Source organism: Bos indicus x Bos taurus, chromosome 16 (genome assembly GCF_003369695.1).
Source record: "Bos indicus x Bos taurus breed Angus x Brahman F1 hybrid chromosome 16, Bos_hybrid_MaternalHap_v2.0, whole genome shotgun sequence".
Lineage (NCBI taxonomy): Eukaryota > Metazoa > Chordata > Mammalia > Artiodactyla > Bovidae > Bos > Bos indicus x Bos taurus.
In genome coordinates this window covers 80,102,799-80,121,171 of record NC_040091.1, presented here as the reverse complement: position 1 = coordinate 80,121,171, position 18,373 = coordinate 80,102,799, and the positions used below count along the sequence as shown (strand labels likewise).

Sequence of the window (18,373 nt, the reverse complement as noted above, 5' to 3'; positions counted from 1 at the left end):
GACACCACCCGGAAAAGCCAGATCCTCCGAGCCCAGACGCTGGTCCCTGCTCCATGGGCCGCTGTCCCCCGTGTGCCTCCAGACCCACACTCCATCCCAGCACACTTCCAGCCCGCACTGGACTTGGTCCAGTTGCCTGAGGGATGGAGAAAGGACCTCACCTAGAGGACAGACCCCTGACTGCCCCACCTTAGGAAGAATCAGTCCCGGGGCACACTCCCTGTCAGAAGTGTGAAGGGAAATCTGGCCGGGATTCCGCGGGCAGATGGCACTCTGGCCGGGGGTGGGGCAGAGAGTCCAGGGCAGTGTAAGGGGCCCCCTGGTGGCCGGGCCTGCAACTACGGGGCGTCTCCTTGGAGGGGCCAGCGGCTCAGCCCGAGGGTCAGGGACACCAGAGCACCTGTAGAGGGGGCCTGGAGAACGGCCCTCCGGAGCGGCAGGGCCGGGGGCTGAAGTGCGGAGCCCCTGAGTTCCGTACTGACGGCCGGGGGTCAGGCTGCACTGAGCTGAGCCCCCGGGGTGAGGCTGCGCTGTGTGAAATCCCCTTAGCGTGCCTCTGTGCGTGTCTGCCGGAAGCCCTCACGGCCTCCCCGCCTCCCCTCCCCTGGGTACTCACAGCCAGAGCCGCGGGAGATCGGGACACTGGCTTTAATGGGGGGAGGGGGGGCGTGACGCCCTCGGGCAACAGGCACAGGGGGCCCGGGACCCGCAGGCGCCCACCCCCCAGGCGAGGTCTTCACCCCAACCCTGCCAGGGGCGCTCAGGCAGGCAGGGAGCCGTGGACCAGGTGGGCGCTCCGCGGCGCAGGGCGGGGCGGCGGCGAGCAGGGCTGGAGGGCGGGGCGGGCGGGGAGCCAGGAGCGCAGCGGTGCCACCCGCCTGCAGGGACAGAGGGGCAGGGCCTTCAGCGCCAGGCTGGGCCTCAGCTCTCAGCCGGGCCCGGTGCCCTCCCACACCCCCTGCCCCACGGGGTCCCCGCCCCGCCCGGCCGGGCGTCCCCTCCACGTCTGGCGAGTGATCCCCAGCGCAGAGCTCGACTGCACCGTCAGCCCCTGACTTGCTCTCCCAGCGTCTGCAACCCCACTGCACCCTCACCCCTCCAGGGGGCTTCTCCAAACGACGGGGCTGTGGACAGACCCTGCCTGTCATGTGTCCCCCGGCTCGTTGACGCAGGGCACACCTGGCCTGACTCTGTGCCTTCTCCAGCATTTTCCTGGGAGAGTGGGCGGCCCCGTCTCTCTTGGACCCCTGCTGGGCACTTGGCAGGACTCCCCAGCAGGCAGTTAAACGTGCTTATACTTTAGGAAAGTCAGAGCCAGAGGGTCCTGGAGGCCACTGAAGCCCAGGTCTTAAGCTCTTACATCAGAGTCACCCAGGGGCTGCCCTGCCCCAGAGTCTGGGGTCCAGAGGGCCTGAGAGGGGCCAGGTCATCTGCACCCAAGGTGGTGCTGGGTGCACACCTGGGCAACCATGGAGCTGATACAGCCCCGTGCAGGTGAGGGGGCAAGGGCCCGAAGCAGGAGTGACGCGTCCAGAACATCTGGGGACGAAACTGAGCCCAGCTCAGGGCGCTCTCCTCAGACCACAAGGCCCAGCCTGGGGGCGCCGCCCTGGAGTCCCTGCTGCCCTGGGGGTGGGGCTGGGGGCTGGGGGCTGGGGGCTGGGGGCTGGGGGCTGGGGACTGGCCCTGGGGGCGGGAACGGGAGCTGGGGGCTGGCCCTGGTACCTCTACTGGGTGGTCGGAGTCCCTGCTGCCCTGGGGGCGGGGCCGGAAGAAGGGGGCTGGCTCTGGGGGCGGGGCCGGGAGCAGGGGGCTGGCCCTCGGTACCTCTACTGGGTGGTCGGGGACTTGGCGGCATCAAACATCTTCTTGCGGCCCTCCATGCCAGACATGGCCTCCACGTTCTTCCTCCAGTCGCCCACCTCCACGGGCCGCTCCTGCGAGGGCCACACACGGAGACTGAGCGCCGGCCCGCCAGGCGCAATTGAGACTGGGAGATGGGCAGTCAGCCTGTCCTAGAAGGCGGGGCAGCCCCAGCCCTCCTTCCCCCAGAAGAGGGCGGGGAGCCCCCCCCCCCCGCCCCCAGGGGTTCTGGAATGTTCTGCCAGGTGGCGGGGTTCCCCCAGGGGCTGCAGGGCCGGCCGCGTTGGTGCGGGTGGGGCTTACCTTCTCTGTGTCCTCCTTCTTCACGGACTTGAGGTTGGCGCGCAGGTCCATAGACACCTTGTGCTTGGAGCCCAGCAGGGCGCGCAGCATGGCATCCGCGGAGACGCGCACGCGCCGCAGCGGGGGACGCTTGAACTTCCCGCGCAAGTCCAGCACCTTGAGCTTCAGGTCTTTGATCTGCAGGGAGCGGGTGGCTCAGGGCTCCGGGCCAGGCCCCCAGGGACGCCCGTGACCACCGCCACCTCGTGGACAGACACCTATGTTCCATCCGATGTTGTTGGCACAGGGGTGGGTGGATCTTGCTCGGACGGGAAAGGCGGTCAGCCGTGGTGGCCACAGACCGATGTGTCGTTTGGAAGCCCCGTTTGGAACCGGGGGCGGGGAGGGGGGCACGTCCTCCTATTCCCGCTTCCAACAGGTCCCTCCCGGTGAGCCTTCAGAGCAGCCCATTGAGGGCAGGGCCACGCCCCAGGGTGTTTCCAGGGTGGCAGTCCTCCTCCGGTCCCTCCCCACGCCTCTCTGCGTGGACAGTTTCCCGCAAGCCGCCCACCCCCCCGCAGGAGCCCTGCCCCCTGCATCCCGCCCACCCCCCTGGAGCTGACGCCCCCACGCCCCACGCTGAGGGAGCGCTGAGCGCCAGAGTCGGGGTCAGGGACAGACTGTCCCAGGCCCACTGCTGTGTGACCCGGGCCGAGGTTCCCAGCCTCGCTGAACCTCAGGGCCCTCATCTGTCGGGTGCGGATAAAAGCACCACTTGGTGCACAGGCGCGCAGAGTGATCACAGGCATAGTGCACAGGAAGGCCGTGCCCAAGGGGAGCTGTCATCGCCAGGCTGTGACGATGTGTGTGGGTGAGCAAACGGGGGCTGCTGTCCCACTGCGGAGCCCTCCTGGCGGGCTGGAGGAAGTCGTGCCTTTCATCAGTGAGACCGCCCTCCCCCGCCATCTCCAGGGCTGGGCATCTCCAGAGTCCGCAGTGGGAGGGGGATCCGGTCCACTCCTGCCAGTCAGAGCCCGCCTCCCTCCCCAGCGGCCCCACCCACCCCCACCCTCCCAGCCCCTCACCTCCCTGGTGTTGTGCAGGCACTTGGCCTCGATGTCGTAACGCTCCTCGTCCACCACCTCCACTTTGGCATGCAGGTCACGGCACAGGTCCTGGGGAAGCAGGGAATCGGGAAGGGAGACTAGGAGCGCTCAGCCCCCAGACCCTTTTCCGCCCCTCAGCCGGGGGCCCTTGGCCACCTCCCACCCTCAACCTGAAGGGGCTGTTGGAGCCCTCACTCTGAATGGAAGCCCTTTGTTTTCCTTTCTGAATGTACTTGTTATCGCCAGAAAGTTTTCTTTTGATAAAAAGAATACGTTATTTGTAAAATTTTGAAAGCTGTGTATTAACCAAAAAGATAAAGTAAGAATAATTAATGAGAATAAATAAAATAAGAATACTGCCACCAATTGGAGGGAACCATGGATGACGTCTTGATTTACAGATTGTTGTTTACTTGCTAATTCATGTCTGATTCTGACCCCGTGGACTGTAGCCTGCCAGACTCCTCTGTCCATGGGATTTCCCAGGCAAGGATGCTGAAGCAGGTTGCCACTTCCTTCTCCAGGGGATCTTCCTGACCCAAGGATCAAACTCATATCTCTTGAGTCTCCTTCATCGGCAGGGGATTCTCTACCACTGCACCACCTGGAAGCCTTGGTTTACAGACGGTCCCTGGTCTAAGGATGGTTCAACTTATGACGGTGGTGGTGAGGCACTGATGCACGTTCAGCAGAAACCATCCTTGGAATTCTGGATTTGTACCTTCCTCAGGCTGACATGCAGTGCCAAGCAGGGCGGCCCCATGCTCAGGCAGGGAACCATCAAAACACTCGGAGCCATTCGTGCCAGACAACCACTTCTCATCTTCAGTGAATAACAGGGTATATTCAACTCTTCATCATAACATAGGCTTCCTGTCAGCTGATTTCACCCAACTGTCGGCTGTGTGAGTGCCCTGCACTTATTAGGCTGGGCCCGGCAAGCTGTGATGTGTGGTGAACGAGGCATGGACCACACACATTCACATTCAGTGGTTTATCAGTGCATAGCCACGTCCTACGTCAAAGGAGATCTGTTTCCTTCCAGCCCCTTTGCTCTGCAGTCACTGGTATCTACCCTCTTATTAATGTTAGGAAAACTTTAAAGCCATCTGCAGGGGAAGCCAGGCCCCTTCTGGAGAAGGGGCCTCCCCAGCGAGCTGCCCACCTGCCTGCTGGGCTCCCTGGGCTGGCCTGCCCCCCCATCCTGGTCACCTGTCGGGGCCCCTCTCCCCCCAGACCCCACCCCCCATCCCCACCCCACCTGCCACCCCCCCACCCACACACCATCACCTGCCCGCCCCCACACCTGCAGGGCGCTGAGCGACAGCCCGCGGGTCTGCAGCGCGGGGATGCGCTCCGCCAGGTAGCGCTTCTTCTCAGCCTCGCGCTCCTCGTGCTCCTGCTCCCAGCACTCCTTGGCTTTGGCCAGCATCAGGCTCTGCACAGGACGGAGCCAAGCCGGATGAGTATCCAAGCACCACACGGGAAGGTGGGCCCCAGGCTGGGCGGGCCCTGGCCCCGCCCCTGAGGAGGCACGTGGGCACAAGGAGGCCACACGTGCGGAGTGTGTGCACCTCACGAGGCCAGACCCTGGGACCCATCTGACCACGTGGGCGCTCGGACCCTGGGCCTCACTGCCCTTCCACCTTCCTCTTATCATTTCCCATCCTTGTAGGACCCAGAGCGCCTGAGAGAGAAACACTTACCAAAACAAAACCAGCCCTTGTCCCCACGAGGGGTCCGGCCTCCCCCCAGGCCCAGAGCTCAGGCTCTGGGCTCCACTGGCCCCCTCTGTTGTGCCTCCGTTCCTCAGCCATCTCCCCTTCCCCGGCCACCCCAGTCTCAGAGGAGCCCTGCACCCTTCTGCCTCCCCAGCTGTCTCCCCAGCTGTCTCCCCCAGGGCGGGGAACCCGCTCACCTTCAGCAGGAGTTTGCGGGAGGCAGTGATCTTGGGTTTTCTCTGAGAAGGAGGAGGAGAGACAGCTGAGGCAGAGGGCACAGAACCAGAAATCTGGACCAACACTGCCCAGTCACCCTCAGCACCCAGAACCCCTGCCTCAGGGTCCCTTAAGTGCCCGTCTGTGATTTAACCCCTCAGATTCAGAGACTCAGCTCCCTGACCAATGCGCTGGATCCTGCAAAACACCCTGCGGGCCCTGGGGTCTGCGCACCCCTCCCTCATCTGTGAATCAGGGGGCTGAGACACCCCCGCCCCAGGCCAGCAGAGGGACTGTAGACAGAGTGAGGTTTGGACAAGCACAGGCCTCCAGCAGCAAGGACAGCCCGCATCTCTGGGGGCAACTCCACCTCATGTCAAAGAAACAAGCTGTGAGTTCCTCAGTGAAGAAGCTTATCACTTCAGTCGTCAAACTTTTGGCTGATGTCGACACTATCCACATAATCACTCTCAGAAAACAGTATTTTCTCCTCTTATTAAAAATCTTTGACATCTCTTGCTGACTAGATACGGTCTAACAGGTCTCAGCCCTGTAGGTGTATTCTCCAGGGAAGCGAAGGGGTCACCTCTCCACCCCGGACTCCCAGGGCTCCTGTCCCCTCCTGGACACAGGCGATCACAAACCCCACTCCAGCCAGCAGCTACTGGACTGACCCCAGACCACAGCTCGGTCTGCCATTCCTGTGCATGAGGTGGAAATGATGGGCCATGAGCAGTCCCCATGGGAGCAGATGAATGGGCTATGGGGCCTGGAGCAAGCTTCTAATCCGCCGTTCAGTGTGGTCTGTCTCCTCCTCTAGGAAAGCCTGGGGTCTGACTGGGGTCCAGTCAGCGTGGTTGCCAGGAGCGGACTGTGGCTAAGGTCATCGCCAGCCTCAGTGTCCACTGTCCCTCACCCTTGGAAATGCTTCCCAGCAGTGCTGTCTCCCCACCACGTGGGGAGCTTGGGGCCACCTTGCACTCTGTCAGTCACCATGAACTCACATTCATACAAGCCTCAGCAACACTCACAGATTCCCACAACTGTTGAAAGCCAGGCTTTCCGATTCTCACTGAGAACCTCTGCCCAGCGTCCATCCATTGTTGCTGATTTCTGTCGGCCAGCCCTGGGTCCAGAGCTGCCCACTGCAGCGCCCACCTTGGCTGAACAGAGCCTGTGTCCTTACCAGCCTGAACAGACGAGGACCGCCGCGGGGGCGGGGCAAGGACCCTGGCTCCTCCCTCAACATCCCACTGAGGGGTGGGGAGGTCGGTGGGGCATGGACTAATCCGAGGAGGATCTCCTCCCACCCTGCAAGTGTGGCTTTGCCCAGGACCTGCTCTGCAAGAACAAGATGGCCCCCCAGGGCTGCAGCACTCTCAGGCCCGGCAAGGCAGAACTGCTAGGTGGTCAGCGTGGGTCAGTCACACTGGTCCCAACCTCAGGACCACCTTCAGGGAAGGGCGTCACACACAGGGTACCCCCTCCCTGGACCTTGAGGAGCCCCATATCCAGGGAGTTTGCTCAGCCTCTGGACACCCCTTCCCCAGGCCTTGACCCAAGCCCTCTCTTCTCCCCAAATGTCCACCCCACACCCCATCACCCAACTGAAGACTCAACCAGGACACAGATACCCAGGGTCTCACTCACCTCGCTGTGGGCGTCCGTCACAAGAAGACCAGGGGCAGAGGGGAGCAGAAAACAGAGTAAGTGTGGACAATGCTCAGCTTCTTGGGGGGGGACCACGGGGATGGGGGGCAGGCCACGGGGACAGACCATGGGAACAGGCTGGGACAGGGCCACGGGGACAGGGGGGAAGCCCTTGGGGACAGGCTGGGACAGGGCCACGGGGATGGGGGCAGGCCACGGGGATGGGGGCAGGCTGGGACAGGGCCATGGGGATGGGGGCAGGCCACGGGGACGGGGAGCAGGGCCATGGGGACAGTGCCCAGAGAGAACACAGACACCATGCGGAGGGGCCACTCCAAGGAGGAAAAGCCACAGGCTCCGTGGGCTGCTGGAGCCCCTCGCTGGGAAACACCAGTCATCTTTTGGTGGGGAGGATGGGGTTCTTGAGGGGGCCCGGGCTGTGAAAGCTTCCGTCCTGGGTGCTCAGAGGGAAGCTCGCCCGGAACCTCCCCAAGCTTTGTTCATCTACTCGGTGGTACCGTCACAGCTCGTGGTCCACCCATTTCACCAGCACAGACAACCTCTGAGATGCAGGCCAACGGGGAGGAGTTCTGCTCAAACCCTGGGAGCCCTTGTGGGGGCCCTGGGGACCCCAGCATGCAGCACTGTCCCTGTTTTAGGATCTGGCCTCCCAGGGAACTGCTTCAGGGACTGAACAGATGATCTGAAGTCTGCGGCAAAGGGACACGCCTTCTTGGACCCTGGGAAGGGGCGGGGGGCTACTTACACTTCCGGCATGGTGACGGGCGGTTGGCACCTGGGGCAGAAGGAACTACTGATGAGCGAGACACACCATCCCTGCCCCACCCACACTGGCTGGGCATGGGGCTGCATCAGCCACCCAGCCTGGGAGAGAGGGTCCACAGCAGGAAAAGACATACCGCCCCCCAGTGGGTCAGGAGGCGGCACACACTTGTCCCTTCACTCCTTTCCTCTCTACCCATTTCCTCCTTCATACAAGGGGCACAGAAATCTCACGAAGGCAAATACGTAACAGAGGAACCAAAAGCAGTTCTGCTGGGCTAGTGTGTGGGGCCAGGATCTGCAAACTGCAGCCCGCAGGTCAGGAACGGCCTGTTTTTGCTTGAAACGTTGTAAAACAAAGAATATGTGACAAAACCATATGTAACGTGCAAAGCCTGAAGTATTTCCTATCTGCTTCTTTCCAGAAAAAGTTAGCTGATGCCTGTGGGGACCGGAATGGTATCCACGGAAGAGGTGTTTGGAGGGCGCTCACTCGGGGGCCTTGGATGACAGGGTGAGACAGACCGCCCTGTGGGCAGCAGGTGGTCATGGATGGCTCAGAGAGGAAGGGTCTGCAAAAGCGACCACAGAAAACCGGAAGCTGCCGCCTGGCACACCTCCAGGGGGCGCCATTCGCATGGACAGCCGTACACACAGAGCAGGGCTGTGGGGGGCACTGCAGGGAGAGGGGCTCAGGTCAGGAGGAAGGGCAAGCCCTGGGTCCCCCTCTGGTTTCACCCTGAGCCTCTGCAGGCCCGTTTTCCTCTGCAAAATCAAGGATCAAAGAAGTCATTTTCCACTTAAAGTTTAGTTCTTGAACCCATTGTTCAAGCCAAATCACCAGAGCAGCCAGCCCTGGTTGGGGGGGCGGCGGTTAGCCCAGGACCACCATTCTCCTCGGTGGGGTCCTCTGTCTATGGAGCACAGTTTGAAGCCCCCTGACCAGTGATCCTGGGACCCCTTTTAGCCTGACAGTCTGGGGCCCAGATCAAGGAAGGGGTCCTTGAGCCATAGAAGGGGCATGTTCCAGCCGGGCTGACCACACTCGGGGCCAGCCTGAACAGAGAACATTCAGTGCAGGGGGTGGACACTGGGCAAAAGATTCAGGGATGACGGGTGGGGGCAGGTGCACAGGGCAGGTCAGGAGTCCTGAGCTGAGTTGGAGGGGAGAGGAGGCGGGGAGGGGGGCTGCGCACAGGGTTGGGAGTTTGGATTCGGTCCAGGTCCTGGAGTGGGTGGGGGAGTGCAGCAACCACACCACCTCCTCCAGAGCCGTCTCCACCTCTGCCTCAGTCCTCCCTGCTCCCCTGTGCCTGTGACGCCCAAGTGGGGGCAGCCCCCCTGCCGACTCCCCCATCAGAGTGTCCGTGGGCCCCCCTGCCGCTGGGTTGCAGGAATGTGACCCGAAGCCTCAGCTGTCACCTTGGGGCACAGAGGGGAGCGGAACAATCCGCACATTCCAGAGATGTTTGGCTGAAGTTAGATTTTATCGCCAGCTGTTTATTCTGGGGCCTCTGAGGAGGTCCCGAGAGGAGTGCGGCTAGGGAGAGCACCCGCTCGGTCCTCACAGCCCCTGTCGAGCGGCCCAGGGGGCACAGAGCCCCCCTGAGGTGGACACACTGCCCTCGGGTTGTGCCCACGCCTCCCAGGGGACCCACTACCTGCCCAGCCAGTGCCGACCCCCTGCCAAGCCACAGCCCGCCCCCTGCCTGCCTGCTGACAAATGCCAGGCCTAGGGAGCTCTGCGCTGCTCTAACCGACACCCGCAGACGGGACCCATTGACAGGTCCCCTGGAAAACAAGGGGGACCAGCGATAAGAACTGCGGAGGAGGCAACTCTGCGGTGGGGGGCGCACGCCCGGCCCCCATGGCGGCGGGAGATAAGGACCGCAGGAGCGGAGGCTGAGGCCACGTGTCTGTGGGCGTGAGGCTTGTGAGTTGCGTGTGTGTGGCTGTGAGGGTGGGGAAAGGACTGATCACTCCCTTTGGGCTCATGTCTGCCTCCCCCTCACCGCCGCCCGGCCTCCCCAGCCTTGGACCCCAGCTCAAGGGCACCACAGGCCTCCAGACCCCCAGCAAGGCTTGTGCAGCCGGCGCAGAGCAGGAAAATCCGCCCTCGGGGCTGGGGGCAGGCTCCCAGCCAAGCGGACTTCACGCCCCGCACCCCATTAGACAGCCCACCCAGGTTGCAGCCCCCATGCGCTCCCCAACAGCCCCCCAGGGGCCCCGTCGCCTTCGCTCTCTGCCCTGGAGCCCCGAGGAGGGCTGGCACTCTGCCTGCTCCTGCTGCATCCACCGTGCAGACAGCACTGGGCGCCGAGCACGTCGCCCAAGACCAAGAGCAAAGGTGGTGGGTTTCCCCGGTCAGCAGTGGGCGAGGGGAGGGGGTCCTGCCCCCCGACCCCGGCTTCTCCCCCGTCTCCTGCCCCGGTGCCGCCGCTCCCCTTGCCCCAAGCTCTCCGTCTGCCCCTCTGGGCCCAGAGCACCCTGCTCCCTCCTGGGACCACCTGAAGGCTCTCCCGTGGGGCTCCCGGGGGCCTGGGAAGTCCAGCTCACAGCTCCCAGCCTAGACGGGCCGGCGGCTGTCCCTGCAGAGCCATCTCGGGCCGTCCATCCATAGCCCAGCTGCACAGGTGGGAGCCGCCCTTCTCGACGTCCCAGGCCCCGGCCTACTCCAAGTCTGAAGCCCCAGCGCTGCGGCCCAGGCAGGGGACACTCACCTTCCTTGGTCTCCGGGGGTGAGGCTGGCCTCGGCTCGCGGCTGACTGCAGACTGTGGGGCAGAGCAGAGGGCAGGCTATGAAAGCTGCGGCCCGCAGCCACTGGCCGGTAAAAATAGAACAGACCCGCGCCCCTCCCCCGCCTGCTCCCCCTGCCCACCGCACACGGCCTCATGGACGGGCCATGGCAGGTCCCGGCAGCCAGCAAGCTCCAAGACGCTCGTGTGCCAGCTCAGGGGCACACAAAGCCCGGGCACATGGCGCCATACCCAGGAGATAGGAGCCCCAGAAAGGGGGGGCCCACAGACCAGAGGGGCTCCAAGCAGGAGTGGGGCTCTGAGGAGCTGTCTCGCTGACCCCACATCCCTTGCAGGGACATGTGGAAACCAGGCCCCAGCTTGGGCTCCAGGAGGGCCAGAGGCTTGCTGTTTGGGCATCACCTCAGACTCTGGTATGCGCCCCAGGAGGGCGCCTGACCCTGGTGCTCTGGTCATCAGTGCTGGGGGTACACTGAGGGGCCTGGGCCCGGGCTGACCCTCGGGCTGGTGGACTTTGAGGGTCCACAGACGCTCCGCACCCTCTCCTGGCAGGTTTCCCAGATGGCTCCCCACATCCGAGCCTGGAACTAACCCCCCTCCCCCGCCGCCCCCCCCCGCCCCCGCTCCAGCCCCATGCCAGCAGCATGGGGGGCGGTGCACCTGTTTACTGGCTATTTTTAGAATGATGGTTGAACACCTAATACCCACCCTCTGGTCAGAGGAAGACAATGCCTGCTATGTTAATCCAGTGGCTATTATTGTTGGTCATCTCATGGGCCGGGAGTCCAGGCCGGGGCAAAACAGGCAGGACACTGACCCTCGCAGAGACCAGGCGAGGCCGTGCCAGCAGCAGGAGGGTAGGAACAGAACTGGTGGACCGGAGTGTTCTTGGGGACATCCCCAAGGGCCACAGGGGGTACAGAGCCCGCCCTCTCGGGCCAGCAGAAGTGGCTCTGATTTGGCTTTTGTCGGGTCACCTTTGGGAAGCCTCCATGCAAGAAGGCTGCCAGGGAGAGAGATCGGGGTCTGGGAGGTTATGTGGGGTCACGGTTCCAGGTGGAGTGGCCTGGGTGGAAAACAAAGGCAGGCCCTGCCAAGGAGTGGCTGGGGTCCGAGGAGGAATCTGGGAGCTGGGGGTGAGCTTATTGCGTGGGTTTATCATGTTTATAACCTTTGCAATAACTTTCGTACAAAACCTTAACATGGGCAAAGACAAAATGAATTGTCTGCTTGGATTACCCTGCTTTCTGAAAAGGAAGAACAAAGAGAGCAGGCTGACAAATAGAACGAAAACAGTCAAAGCAACCTAAAAGGCCAGCAGCCAGGCGACCTCAGAGAACGTGCTGACCGTGATCCGCTCCTTGGACCCTCCCCTGCGGTGCCTCAGAGGGGCTTGATTCATCCTCAGGCTTCACGCGGACCCCGGTCCCGGGCTCCAGAGTCCCACGCCCACCCACACCTGTCACCCCACCAGCCTGCAGCGTCCTCAGCCCCACGGTCTCGGGCCGCCTGCTGCCCACACAGTGCTGTGGGGCTCAGCCCGAGGCCGCAGCTCCAAGGCCCCCCTCTCTGCTCCCCATTGGTACCTCTGCAGCCTGTCTCCTGCCCTTGCTGAGAGTTATCCTGAAAAAGTCCCCTCTTCTCAGGGCTCATCTGCCCAGAGGCCGAGTCAACCGCCCCCCGCAAAGCCCTCACCCCACCAGCGACAGCACAGCTGTCCCGGGGCTGTGAGCCTGTAAGGCTCTGGTGCAGACGTGCCCCTGGCTAGGGAGGACCCTCCGCAGACAATCAGGACTGGTGCCCTCAGCCCGGGAGATGTGTGGACGGATTACCCGTGTTGGCTGCGCAAGGCCCCTCCCAACCCCCTACTCTCCGCCAGCAACGGATGTACCAACGAAAATGGAAATATGCCACCTCCTCAGCCAAAGGGGCTTTGAAAATGTGATTAACTAAGGAGCTGAGTCCGGGAGATTCTCCTGAATCGTCCGTGGGGTCCCCACCCAATCTTGTGGTCCTTGGGAGCCGGAGGGTGAGCGGCAGCTCAGGGGGTGGGGTGATAAGGAGGCAGAGGTCGGGGGAGACCCCCGTGAGGACAGGATGCGCCTCCAGAGCGAGTTGCCCAGGACGCCCAGTGACGCTGAGGTGGGTTGTGGAGCTCTGGAAACGTAAGACACTGGATTGTGTGGCTTTGGGAGCAGCAGGTAGGCCGGGCCCGTGGCTGGGGTTCAGGCGGCCCTTGTGGCCCTCAGGACCACGTGGGTTCGGGCTCTCTGAGAGCAGAGCTGGCCCAGGGGCCCCAGAGTGCAGCAGGCATCCCCCGCATCCCTGGCCAGAACCCAGCCTCAGTCGGGGTGGTCCCACTCCTCGTCCCCTGGCATGGACCCAGTGGGCCGCCCGCCCTGTGGCCCCCTCTCAGCCTCCCTGCCTCCACACACTCGGCTCCTGGGGCCACAGAGGCTTCTCAGAGGCCTTCTCTCACTCCATTTGCCTCCAAGTATCAGAGGAGCGTTGCCTCCCCCAGGAAGCCGGCTCTAACCACCCTGACTACACTTGGAACCTCCTCCAGGCTCCACAGCCCCATGCCTCCTTGTTTTCCTGCACGTGACCCACAGCATGGAGGGTCATCTACCAACTTGTCCGGAGAAAACTGAATGTCAGCCCCACGTCCTACTCCTGGTCGTACGCTCAGTGCCCGGCACAGTGCCTGACACACAGCAGGGGCTTAATCAGTGCTCGTGGGGTCAATGAGTGGACAGACGCGAACATGGAGAGGAGCTTTCTGACCAAAGACAGTGCGGGAGATCAGCTCTGGGCTCAGGAGATCCCGCTGGTCCCTGGGGAGCCCGCGGCCCCGGGCAGGGTCGGCTGGGAGCTGCTCACTCAAGCTCTGGCTCCCGAGCATCCAGGCTGCAGCCGCCCCCTCTCCCGGAGCGGGCAGTCCAGCCTCTCACTAACCTTGACACAGGGGTGAACTGCTGTCCCTCCAGCGATGAGCTCAAGCAGGCAGGGAGGTAGCGCGGGGCCCCTGTGCCTTCGCTGATGTGACACTGAGCTGTGCCACCCTGCACCCACACCCACACCGGGGCCAGGAACACCAGCGGGACGTGGTGCCAAGGCACACAGAGGGCCTGCCAGTGACCGGTGCGCACCTCCTCCCTGCCCCATTTCCATTTCTAATATGGTAAATATTGGTAATCATGACCAACAAACAAAAGGTTTTTAGAGTCCTCAGTAAATCTCATAAAGGGTTCTTGAGACCCAAAAGTGTGAGAACCACTACTCTTTTTTAAAATATTTTATTGAAATATAGACAATGTGCAATGTTGTATTAGTTTCTGGTGTATAGGAAAGAGATTCATATATGTATATACACACCTATATATTCCTTCTTCACATTGTCTTCCATTATTGGTTATTACAAAATGCTGAGTATGGCTCCCTGTGACAGCAGGTCCCTGTTGGTTATCCGTCTTATGTACGGTGTCTGCATATTTTAACCCCAGACTCTCACTGATCCCTCCCCTCAGAAGCACTGTTCTGTCTTTAGTAGATTATTAATGCTATTTTCTTGGCTCATTTATTTTATCTATAAAATAAAGATTAAAAAAACAAAATGATCAATAAAAAAGTGAAGTATGTTTTTAATCCTGTCAAGTGGCAGCCAGAAGCAGGAATAATCAAGAAATTATTTTTAAAAAATATTTTTTGATGTGGACCATTTTTAAAGTCTTTATTGTATTTTATGCAACATTACTTCTGTTTTATGTTTTGGTTTTTGGGCCACAAGGCATTTGGGATCCCAGGTCTCCAACTAGGGATCAAACTACATCCCCTGCACTGGAAGGCAAAGTCTTAACCACTGGATCACCAGGAAAGGCCCAGGAAATTCTTTAATATCCAAGCTATTGAGTGTGGACTGGCCATTGGTAATCTGGGAATTTTGTGGCTTTGTGGTTTCATAAAATGTCCCTGAAATGACAAGTTAGGGAGACTTCGAGAAGGAATCCCATGAAACTGGGATCTTATTTCAGATTTTTGGGTGAGAAAACTCTGCCCAGATTCTAAGTCTTGGAGAGAGTGTGTGTGCCCCATTCGTGGCCCACAGACCAGTACCTGAGCGCCTTCTCCCCATCCACCCAGCCGCCTTGCTGCTATGCAGTCAGCCGTCCTCAGTCCGGCCCGAACCTATCACCCGTGAACCTTCCCTGCTGTGCACACCCGTCCACCCAGGTGGTTTGGGCCCATCTCAGCACTAGACCCAGAGAGGACAAACACAGCCCATCTGGCAGAAGTGCTTGCAACGCAGTCACCGTGACCCCCATGTCACTGCTTTATCTTCCTTCAAGTCGGGTCCCTGCGTCTGAAAGTCCTCCTAAGGATCTAAGTGGTTAAGGGGTTCTTCACTTTGAGGGGCTTAGAACTTTCACTGAAAACTTTTGAAATCTGTAACTTGCACACACGTCATTTGGAAGTCATCCCTTTCACATGCACACTGAGGCAGGAGGCTCCGTGACCCTCTGAAACCGACTCCAGGACACACAGGGGCTCTGAACCAGTGGCGTGTCCCCAGGAACTCCTACTGCTTCGCGGGGTGCGGGAGCCCTGCACCCGGCTCCTCTCTGGGGTCAGGGGTGACGCTGGGGAAGCCAGCAGCAGAGGGCGGTGCTGAGCAGGGCGGTGGGCCGGTCGGTTCCTGACGCCCAAGGAGAAAGAAGGGGAAGAGAATTCCTGCTGCTTCTACATGGAGGATACTGAGGTTCCGGGAGCCCTCATGGAGGCCAGGGAACCACGGTATTTCAGAGCCTGTGACAAAATGGTACTCATTCTCACCGACACCTTCCCCCATGGACAATCACCTCAATAATTCAGGGGGTCCACGTGAGACACACACTTGCTACAAACACCTGTCATCCTCTCTCCAACTTCAATAAACGTAACGAGTCATTATTGAGACTAAAATCTAGACAGACGGGAAGGCTTCCCCTCCTGCTTCGTTGCTCACATGAATATATTAAAAACTCCCCAAACAATTGAAATAACATGTGTGCTTTATGACAGAACTGACGTGGTGTGATGAATCCTGAGAGGAAACTTAGGAAATATAGAAAGGAATTCACCAGGCAACCAAGGAGAAAGGGCATTGCAGACTCCAGGGTAGTCTGAGCAGACACAGCGGCAGGAAAACTCGTGGGGCAGCTAGAACTGCGGGCAGTTTGCTCTCGCTAGAGTGTAGAGGATGAGGCTGGGGCCAAGCAGGAGGCGGGCTGGCAGCGGCCGTAGGGTGACTACAAGTCACAAAACCGGGTGTGCACCCACATGCCGAGCAGCCTGAACTCTGTGCAGTCACCAGAGGTCCGTCAAAGGGCTGTAACCCTGTAACTCCATACAGGAAGCACGGAGCCTTCCTGTAACACAGGAAGCTGTGCATTTGAGAAAGTTCACACAGGCTGCAGGATAAAAGCTGGACCCGAGGGTGGAAGAACTGGAGACCAAGGGACCAGTTCAGAGGCAATCACAGTAATAATCACAATAAACAAATATAGCAAAATGTGAATATAATATAAATCACATTCAATACAACGTGCTCAGTTGCTCAATCACGTCCGACTCTTTGTGAGCCCACGGACTGTAGCCTGCCAGGCTCCTCTGTCCATGGGATTTCCAAGGCAAGAATACTGGAGTGGGTGCCATTTCCTTCTCCAGGGGATCTTCCCAACCCAGGGGGTCAAACCTGTGTTTCCTGTGTCTCCTGTATTGCAGGCAGACTCTTTTACCTCTGAGCCACTGTGGAAGCCCAATGGCACAAAATGAATAGTAAAAGCAGCTCCTGGGGAGGGAGCAGCACTGCTGCGGAACAGAGGAGAGTCCAGCTGAAGGAAAACACGCCGCCTCTGCGTTGAGAGTTGTTTTCTTTGGGGACCTTAATGAAGGTTGGGCTTCCCAGGTGGCTCAGTGGCGAAGAGTCCACTTGCAAATGCAGGAGATGTGGGCTCGATCCCTGTGTCGAGAAGGTGCCCTGGAGGAGGAAATGGCAACCCACTCCAGTATTCTTGCTTGCAGAATCCCATGGACAGAGGTGCCTGGCGGGCTACAGTCCCTGGGGCTGCAAAAGAGTCAGACATGACAGCAAACAGCTGAGGGTTACAGTCCAGGAGACAGACCCTTAGAGCGCGCTGAGAATTGCTCTGAAGACGTAGGGGAGCAGCCAGATACAAAAGGATGCTTCTTGGGGGAAAAAACCCAAAAACCTGTAGTTGAACATCAGAAGGTTCCCTCTAATCAGAGAAACCAGAAAGATGTGAGCGTCTTAGCGCATTGACGTTACTCCTGAGACATGCATCTCAGCTAGCTGAGGCCAGCGCCTTGGACCTGGGGGTGCCCCATGGGAGTGACCACTGCAGCAGGCGCTGGCTAGAGGAGGACGCTGTCAGCTGTGCAGAGCTCAGCGGACACGCCGCTTGGAGATGGGCGGGGTGCGGGGACAGAAGAGGGAGAGGGGGAACCCCAAGGGTCAGACGTGCAAAGGGAAGGGAGACAGAAATCAGAGGAGGAGAAAGAGATGGACGTGGGCAGGGTGAGGTCAGCAGGGGCCTAGACGGCAGGCGGGAGGACAGCAGTCACAGACACAGGCTCAGCCGAGAGCACGGGCGTCACAGCGGGACTCAGGATGGAGTGAAGCTTACAAACGGAGGGTGACCCCCCACCTCTACTCCGGACACACGGGCAGCCAGCCTCAGATGGGCCCAGAAGGAGATAGGAATTCTGATCTAGGAAAGGCAGCCGTCTCCAGGAAGCACTAACGTCTGGGGCCTGCAGAGAGGCTGAGGGCCTCCAGCCCCAGCCACACCCTGAGCTTCCGACGGCCTTTGCGTGCTTCCAGGTCCTATCTGTAAATGTACAGTGAGGACCACCAGATGTTGGAGGAAAACTGAGAAACGGAATATCTCTGCCACATCAACAAACCAGGATGTCACATCACCAGGGATTGCAGCCTCCGCAGATGGTGAACTGGCGAGCCCTGAGGGACGCATGGAGGAAGAAGCACTGCCGACCAGCAGCCACCAAACTGCAGCTACCCCTCGGTGAGCCCGGGGGAAGCTCAGGATGCGAGGACACCAGGCACTGAACTTCCCTGGCAGTGCAGGGGACACGGTCCGCCCTGGTCCGAGAGAAGCCCCCGTGCACCACAGCTCCCGCGCCCAAGCTCCAGAGCCAGAGCTCCTCTCAACAAGCGAAGTCCCGAAGTGAGACGCCCTGCACAGAAGCAGAGAAGCCCCTGACCTCCACAACGGAGAAAGCCTGAGCAAAGCAAGGAAGAGCTGGCACAGTCAAAAATAAATCAATAATTATTTAATTTAAAAAATCCACAAGATACTGACCCAGATAGGTGAGGTACACATCAAAGGAGTTTCAGTGAGCCCAGGCTCCTGCATCTTCCCACACGTAGAAAAGCCCTGCATTCCTTAACTTGGGATATCCGGTTTCTTTAATTAACAATAAACTTTTGATGTTCAGACTACCTGCCCTTTATTGCAAAACTCCCTATAACCTGGCTCCTCCCCTCGCCTCCTCGGAGCAGTTTCTCAGAACTCTCTAAAGTGCTGTCTCCAGTCCTGATTTTGCCCCAAAGGAAACTTAGCTTGAAACTTCCATGTTGTGCAACTTTTTTCCAACAACATCGACTGTGAAAGAGAACGACACACCCAAAATGGTCCGGAGAACGCACAAAATGCAAGGAACAGAGCAAAACTTCCAAAACTGACAGAGAAAGAGGAGATACCGTGTCCATGAACCGGGGAGAAAGCTATAGAGAGAAGAAAAGGGACATTCTGAAAATAAAAAGAGCTCTCAGAAATCAGCAATACAATGGCAACAACAAGGCGTTCCATAGAAGCGCGGGGTGGGAGGCTGAAGGAATCTCCCAGAAAGCACAGAGAGAAACTGGTCAGGGAAGATAAGGAAGTTAAGGGGCCCTCGGGGACCCAGCACTTCACA

At 59.8% G+C, this 18,373-nt stretch overlaps 1 protein-coding gene across 3 annotated transcripts; it reads right to left on the bottom strand.

Moving 5' to 3' along the window:
• Positions 1-631: 631 nt before the first annotated feature.
• TNNI1 (troponin I1, slow skeletal type) lies at positions 632-13,378 on the bottom strand. 3 transcript variants are annotated; one of them, XM_027565910.1, is made up of 10 exons: positions 13,334-13,378; positions 10,342-10,393; positions 7,605-7,634; positions 6,839-6,842; positions 5,170-5,211; positions 4,558-4,689; positions 3,231-3,320; positions 2,167-2,343; positions 1,828-1,937; positions 632-878 (listed from the first exon to the last, which is right to left on the bottom strand). In XM_027565910.1, the coding sequence occupies exons 3-9, from the start codon at positions 7,613-7,615 to the stop codon at positions 1,830-1,832; spliced, it is 564 nt and encodes a 187-aa protein (XP_027421711.1). In that variant the 5' UTR covers positions 7,616-7,634; positions 10,342-10,393; positions 13,334-13,378; the 3' UTR covers positions 632-878; positions 1,828-1,829. The 3 variants fall into 3 exon arrangements, with proteins under 3 accessions (XP_027421711.1, XP_027421710.1, XP_027421709.1); XM_027565909.1 differs by lacking the exon at positions 13,334-13,378 and adding an exon at positions 11,965-12,046 and having other exon boundaries at positions 632-901; XM_027565908.1 differs by lacking the exon at positions 13,334-13,378 and adding an exon at positions 11,965-12,046.
• Between the last annotated feature and the right edge of the window lie 4,995 nt (positions 13,379-18,373).

Coding starts and splice junctions, on each gene's coding strand:
- TNNI1 (XM_027565909.1), bottom strand. CDS start 12,031: ATGAGCCCTGAGAAGAGGGGACTTTTTCAGGATAACTCTCAGCAAGGG. Junction 4,690..5,169: donor CCCGCAAACTCCTGCTGAAG/GTGAGCGGGTTC, acceptor CGTCCTGTGCAG/AGCCTGATGCTGGCCAAAGC. Junction 1,938..2,166: donor AGAAGGAGGACACAGAGAAG/GTAAGCCCCACC, acceptor TGGCCCTCGCAG/GAGCGGCCCGTGGAGGTGGG.